At 31.4% G+C, this 7380-nt stretch overlaps 1 protein-coding gene across 1 annotated transcript; it reads right to left on the minus strand.

The window, feature by feature from the left end:
* Positions 1–945: 945 nt before the first annotated feature.
* Positions 946–2889, minus strand: LOC104109840 (protein PLANT CADMIUM RESISTANCE 9). Its single transcript, XM_009619208.4, has 4 exons — positions 2683–2889; positions 2499–2570; positions 1772–1981; positions 946–1343 (listed from the first exon to the last, which is right to left on the minus strand). The coding sequence occupies exons 1-4, from the start codon at positions 2765–2767 to the stop codon at positions 1264–1266; spliced, it is 447 nt and encodes a 148-aa protein (XP_009617503.1). The 5' UTR covers positions 2768–2889; the 3' UTR covers positions 946–1263.
* Between the last annotated feature and the right edge of the window lie 4491 nt (positions 2890–7380).

Consider the following 7380-nt stretch of genomic DNA (forward strand, 5'->3'; position numbering starts at 1 on the left):
TGCGAGATCGCAAGCGAAGGATATTAGGCTTATCCCAAGCACTTTATATTGATACTATTCTCACCAGATTTAGCATGCAAGATTCCAAGAAAGGCTTTCTCCCTTTTAGACATGGAATCTCTCTGTCAAAAGATCAGTCCCCAAAAACGACTGATGAGATAGAAAAGATGAAGGCGGTCCCTTATGCTTCTGTTGTAGGGAATCTCATATATGATATGCTATGTACTAGACCTGATATCTGCTATGCTGTTGGCATGGTTAGTAGATTTCAGTCTAACCCTGGACGAAAATACTGGACTGCCGTTAAACATATAATCAAATACTTGAAAAGGACTAGGGATTATATGTCGGTTTATCACTCAGGTGATCTTGCACCCATTGGCTATACTGATTCAGATTTTTAGTTAGATAGAGATTCTAGAAAATTTACCTCAGGATATGTTTTTACCTTAGGTGGTGGAGCCATAAGTTGGAGGAGTATCAAGCAATCATGTGTTGTTGATTCCACCATGGAAGCCGAATATGTGGTTGCATCTGAGGCAGCTAAAGAGGTTGTTTGGCTTGGGAACTTTCTAAAAGAGCTTAATATAGTTCCTTCGGTTCAAGCACCGATTATACTTTATTGTAACAATAGTGGTGCAGACTTTTGACAAGCAAGTAGAAAGAATGGGTATTAGAGTTGTAGACGCATGGTTATGAGTCTAAGTGGGATATTGTTGGGATATACTATTATTTCAAGAGGTTAGTGCTTCCAATCTCGTAATGATATCATTGTCTAGTTTACATATATGTGATGCCTATATTGTATAGTTGCTTCCGCAGCGCATGTTCTAAAAAATTACTGTATTTTTTTCTTCCTCCTTACTTTCCCTAATACCACAATAAGTTTCAAAAGTACATAACAAAATGGACTGAGGGAAGGTATGCGTAACAACACTAATTGAATAATTACTAGTATCATCATTCAACAAACAAATTTATTAATTAATGTAATAATTACATAGTTAAACAGTACACACTATCAGTTGCGGAAGCACCCTTGTTCAATGAGTGTCAATTGATTTCATCGTATTTTTACTTTTTTATATTTGGACGCCCCTAAGCGAGAATTATGGCTCCGTCACTACACCTACCAAATACAATCAAGCAAATATTGTAGCAACAACACCATTCTACATTTGCTCCAATTGGAAGGTATATATCAAAGAAAGAAAACGAAAACTCATAGCACAAACAAGCACACTGCACTCCAGATAAAAGAGCCTAACGACCCATGGTAAATGTAGGAATTGGTGGCACAGTTACTCCTTCTCGTTTCCATTTCTCCACATTGCCTTCCCATCCTGATGTTATAAAAAATATTTACACAATCAAATTACTTATAAAATAATTATAAAAAAAAATTACACAATCAGATTACTTATAAAGTAATTATAAATAAGTCTCTTTGTTAAACATTAGTTGATAACCTTATAAAATGATGGAAAATAAAGGAGCAGCTCGGTGCACAAAGTATCACGCGTTTATGTAGGGTTCAGGGAAAGGCAGTGTGAGACAGTCTACCCTAATGCAAGCATTAGTAGCTGCTCTCATGGTCGAACCCGTGACATATAAGTCATATGGAGACAACTTTACCATTGTTTCAAAGGTCCCCTTCAACCTTATAAAATGATGATAGCTTGTTATCATACGTTAAACTATACTGATAATGTTAAAAGTCTTTAAAACTAGTCTGTGTTTATAACTTGAATCCTTAGTTTTTAGTTTTTACCTAGGGATGGATCGACGCCGCGATTTTGAAGTTCCCTGTACTCTTGACAAATACCACAAACGCAGCAGCAGCAACTAATCAAAGTGTCCGAGTATGGAGTCTCTGGTAATTTGAAAAGTTCTCTCAATTTTCTTCGATATTTTCTTCCATAAATCCATCCACAGTGAATGGAACCCATAGCATAAGCAAGAAGACAAGCATCTCCTTTAGCTGTCATTCATGTAAGTGGCACTATAGTTAAGCATAATGTGTTAGCTTTTTTATAAGCATATGGTTATTTCTGGTACTCACTAGCCCGACTAATTCAGATTCATGATGCGTATAGGAACCAGTTATGGAGCTTGAATTTTTACCATAAGGAGATTCGAAATATTAAAGAATAAACATACAAACATGCTAAGGGTATTCAACATCTATTATTTATGCATAAAAAATAATTATGACCTTACATATACAGTTAATTTTTCTACGAAGAGGATTCAGATGAACCCTTTCCGCCGTCCTAACTTCGCCCCTGGCAGAAATTATTATTAAAGGAGGAAGCGCTTCCTACTAGGGATCCCGAGACCATTGATTAAGAGTAAAATGATCTTATCCATTCCACCACATTCATTGGTAATATGTTATAGTGTGATATTACAGGTAAAACTTTATTTGGTGTTAATTAAATTGAAAATTCTTGGTTTAATAAGGAAACCTGTTATTAAATGTTTAAAAGTTTTCTTACATGTAGCCCCTTGATCAAGTATCTCAACAACCTCTCCTGTGGTAACACATGGACAAAAGCAAGTCTTCACACCTTCAAAAAGATAAAATTACAAAAAAGTTAAAAAGATTTAAGGCTAGAAAAATAATTAGTAAAAGAAAAAAAGTATTCTTCCACCAAAAGAAGAGTTTATCAGAGTAATTACAAAGAGAACTATCATCCCAACAATCGAAGAGATTTGTTGTCCACTGGCCTTCAGATTTGTCATATTCATTCTTGTTTGCAGTCATATTTTTTTTCTTCTTCTTCTTCTTCTTTTCTTTTTTCTTTTTATTTCGGGAGAAAAGTAGGCTTTTTTTCTGGTTATTGCAGATATATAGGAGATTGAAAAATAAAGATTGAGATATTCCTAAAACTTAGTTAGGGACCCTTTTATACTTTCAGGATACTGGATAATATAAAGATTTTGCACATTATAATTTTTCCAGGAAATTTCATGAATATATCTCTCTAATATTCAATTCTTGTTTTTTTGGACTTAGGCAAATATATGAATGACCTCACTAGTTTATTTTATTATCTATGATTTAATGAATATCCGATTTGACTATAATAATTTAATGACTACCTTCAAAATCATAGTGACACACGAAAGCTTCACATTTTCTAGGATATTTCGTTTCTCCAAATGAAGGTTAATTCTTCTTTATATATAAATCTATAGTTCAACGGCTCCTTCGGAAAAAATAAAAATAAAAAACTTAGGGGTGTCAAATGGACGGGTTGAACTTATTTGGGCTAGGCTGAAATGGGCTGGGCTAAGATATTGAAAATATAGGTTAGCCCCACCCGCCAACTCTTATCAAACTTTAATGTGTATTATTCTCTTATGAATTGTTTACTTATCAAATAAGAATTTTCTTCTTTTGTTCTAGTCATATATAACATATCAGAAAAAAGAAAAAAGAAAAAAGAAAAAAAAAAATATATATATATATATATATATATATATATATATATATGAAGGAAGGTCAAATGCAAAGTTACTCATGGATTAATTTGATCTAACAATCAGCCTAATCTTAAAGAAGTTGAGATGAGTTGGATCAAGATGAGATGAGTTCAATAAATGGGTAGGTCAATGACCGACCTAACTTTGGACGGATTGAGCGAGTTAAATGAGGTTGGGCTCAAATTGACCCCCAAGAAATAATGAACGTAAAAAGAAAGGAATGATTATGATAAAAAAAAATTAGAGTGCATTTAACCTTCCTTCATCTAAGTATTAAAGTTTCATTTATCTGGAAACTGTGGACAAATTTATAAATATTCTTTCTCCTTTTAGTCAAAATCTTTCTTTGACCACTTAAGGCGGTCAAAAGCAACTCCTACCAATAGTCATGGTATCGCTTACGTATCTTACAAGGTATTATGATAGTCACTGAAAATGTATTATACATTGAGTCAAAACTCAAAACAAATATCAGAAAAAAGAAAGTATTTCTTTTTTGTGCAATTACGTGTATGCTACATCTGCTTAAATTATTAATTGTCAATTCTTTTTACCTCTTCTTTTGTTTATCATTTCAATCAAATCAAAATATTCGAATCTTACACGTGGCCGCCCTTTCAACTAACAGCGGTAATGTATCAATTGTGTCACATCGTAGTGAGAATCAAAATTCAACAAAACCACATAAATTAGTATCATGATATGGTTTAGAGTCTTTAGACTAATTAAGAACTCATTTAGGTTTGATCAGTTACTTGATTGTATAATGAATTTGACTTAGCACAATTCATGTCTAGGTATTTAAATCTAATCCAAGTTTGCTTTGAATTAAAAGTTATGAAGCTATCCTTGTTTGTGAATGTATATAAAAAGGTCTTTGGCTTTTGAGGTTTTTTTAGTTTGAAGATTTATTATGAGCTAACTTTTGAATACTTAGTATTACTAAAAAAAGATATATTAAGCAATTTTTGCTCTAATTTGGAAAAGTTCTCTCAGCTTACGTCTCAAATAACGCCCAGAAAGTTGGCTTGGAAGGTTGAGACTTCAGACTTACGTGTAAGCGAACGAGTTATACTTGCGCCCCGCCAGTAAGACCTGATGTTTTTTTGGAATTTTTACCTTCCTATACTATATATGAAACTTTATTACCCTTCCTAATCAAGTTTTAGCTTAATTACATGGTCATATACAAGTTACCAATTATATACAAATTAGTTATAAATGAGTATCCCTTTATATTAGGAATTGAATAAGGAATCAGTTATTTTCGATCCATGTTCTCTCTCTCATGCGCTCTCTCTCTCCGTCTCTCTCTGTCTCTCTATCTCTTATTCTCTGTTCTTTCCCCAATTTTTCTTCCTCTGATGTTCTCTACTTTTTATCCTTTCATGTTGTATATATTTTTAATTGAATTCATCAATGGATTTCAATCGTTTTACTATAGAGTTTTAACTTAGCAATTTCCTTTTATGTTGCACAATTGGTGTTCAAATTGAAATTGACAATCAATAAATTTTGAAAGTGTTTGACTCTCCACCATTGACAGCCATTAAAAAGCTTTGAATTTGAATTTGAATTTGAATTTTCAAAAACCATTATTTGTTTGGATTAGGTGTTGTTGCATACAATTGGGAATATTGTTTGGAGTTTATATCTCAATTTTGAGGGTGTTTGGTAAAGAAGAAGAAGAAGAAGAAGAAAAAGAAGAAGAAGAAGAAGAACACATGACATACAATATACTTACGAAATTGTAGTAAAATTGTATTATAATTGTATGTAAATTATATTCTTTTGTAGTTATATTTTTTTTTTATTTGAATGTTGTATGAAAATTAAAAAATAATTGTATAATATATGAATCATTGTATAAAATTTGTATTTAAGTTATCAATACTATATTTTTACATAAAATTGTTGATATGTATCAAAACTGTATTAAGAGAGAAAATTTTGATTGGAATTTTAGAAAGGAAGAAGCACACACCACATACAAATTATATACAAATTAGATACAAAATATACAAAAGACATATTGTATAAAATTTGTATGAAAATTATATTTAAGTTGTATGATGTTGTAGTTATGTTTAACTGGGTATAAATAATGTATGAAAGTTGTAGATAAGTTGTAAATAAGTTGTATGAAATTTATTTTTACTATGTATGTTGTTGTAGATATTCAAATTTGCATTAAATTTGTACGAAATTTATTTTTAATTTGTATGTTGATGTACCATAGATTGTTCTTTTCTCAGTTGATTTATTAAGGAAAGAAAAGTGGAGAATGAATTCCAAATCGACTCATGTACAATGATTCATATTTATTTGAACGAAAAAACTTAAATATTGAGGGGAACTGAATAGTTTGAGTGGAGAAATTTCGAGTTTCACAGTAAAAGCGCCATCGTCGCACTTCGGAGAAACTGAGTTTTATGTGAAATTTTAATTTGTGTGAGAAATTAACTGGGTAGCATAGATTCTTGTTGGAAATACTAATACAAAGTTGAATCAGAAATTTGGAGGCGGTTGGATTTAATTTAAAATCTGCTAAAACTTCAAATCTGCTAAAACTTCGAATCTGCTCAATTATGCCTTTTGATTCAACTACGATTGGTGTTGCAGTTTGATAATTTTGTTAAGAAATTGTTCAGTAAAAGCAGAGTAGAACAATCACAGAGATGGAAACAAAGAAAATTTTTGGCGACAATTGCATTCAAAACTGTTGTCATATTGTAGCGTATCGTTTTTTCTTTTTTTGTAACTGAAATTTCGTTTGTTAAGGCTTAAAATAGGTAATACACAACTAGAATGAGTCTTTTTTTTTAAGCAAAACATGAGATAAGATATTATATATATATATATATATATATATATATATATATATATATATATATATATATATATATATATATCAATAAATCATTCTTTTCTGCTGTACTTAATATCTGCAAAAATTACAGCCAAGGGGAGTTGTAAATGGGAGTGGCTACATATTTAACTTGAATATACTTATGAAGTCCTTACATTCCCAAATCCCTTTCAAAGCCGTTGCTTTTGTATCCTCCATATGGACAATCCAGATCAAAAGCAAAGTAACAGTTTATCCAGATAACTCCAGCTCGAATCGATCTTGAAACTGTGTTGGCAATGTTCAAGTTATTTATCATGGAAGGAGTCTTATTAAAAGAGGAATGGAGAGAAAATAGAAAAAAGATGTAATTAAATCCCCTAATTTAAGGCACTAATAATGGATTGTATATAATTTGTAAATAATCATTGTTTAGGGCGGGTAATATACAAAATTAGAACAATTTTGGTAAATAAGTTTCAAATATTGTATATGAAGAAAAAAAATTTAGTGCACCTCGTCCCACGAGGAGGGAAGTGCATAGTTAGCCGCTAATTAGAGTTGTATTTATTCTTAAGCCACTAATTAAAATCTATTTATTCTTTAGCCAGTGCTTTAATAAACTTTTACCCGCCCGAAAGAAAATACCTATGTGCTAGACATGGTGTCCTTAACTTCAAGAGTGTTGTATAAATATTAAGGACATGTGGTCCTTAACTTTATGAGTGTTGTGTAAACATTAAGGACAAAGAGTCATGTATTTGCACGTTCTTTTATTAAACTTTAGGACATCATGTCCTTAACTTCATATGTGCAGTGTAAATGTTAAGGACATGGTGTCCTTAACTTCATGTGTGCAGTGTAAATATTAAGAACATAGTATCTTTAACTTTATGAGTGTTGTGTAAATATTAAGGACATGGTGTCCTTAACCTCATGAGTGATATGTAAATATTAAGGATAAAGTGTCCTGTATTTGCACTTTCTATTGTTAAACTTTAGGACATCATGTCTTTAACTTCATGAGTAATGTGTAAATATTA

Source organism: Nicotiana tomentosiformis, chromosome 10 (genome assembly GCF_000390325.3).
Source record: "Nicotiana tomentosiformis chromosome 10, ASM39032v3, whole genome shotgun sequence".
Lineage (NCBI taxonomy): Eukaryota > Viridiplantae > Streptophyta > Magnoliopsida > Solanales > Solanaceae > Nicotiana > Nicotiana tomentosiformis.

Excerpts from the sequence above, each read along its gene's own strand:
- LOC104109840 (XM_009619208.4), bottom strand. The coding sequence starts at position 2,767 with ATGACTGCAAACAAGAATGAATATGACAAATCTGAAGGCCAGTGGACA. Across the intron at positions 2,571-2,682 it reads TTGGGATGATAGTTCTCTTT|GTGTGAAGACTTGCTTTTGT; the intron begins GTAATTACTCTG and ends ATCTTTTTGAAG. Across the intron at positions 1,344-1,771 it reads CGGCGTCGATCCATCCCTAG|GATGGGAAGGCAATGTGGAG; the intron begins GTAAAAACTAAA and ends TTATAACATCAG.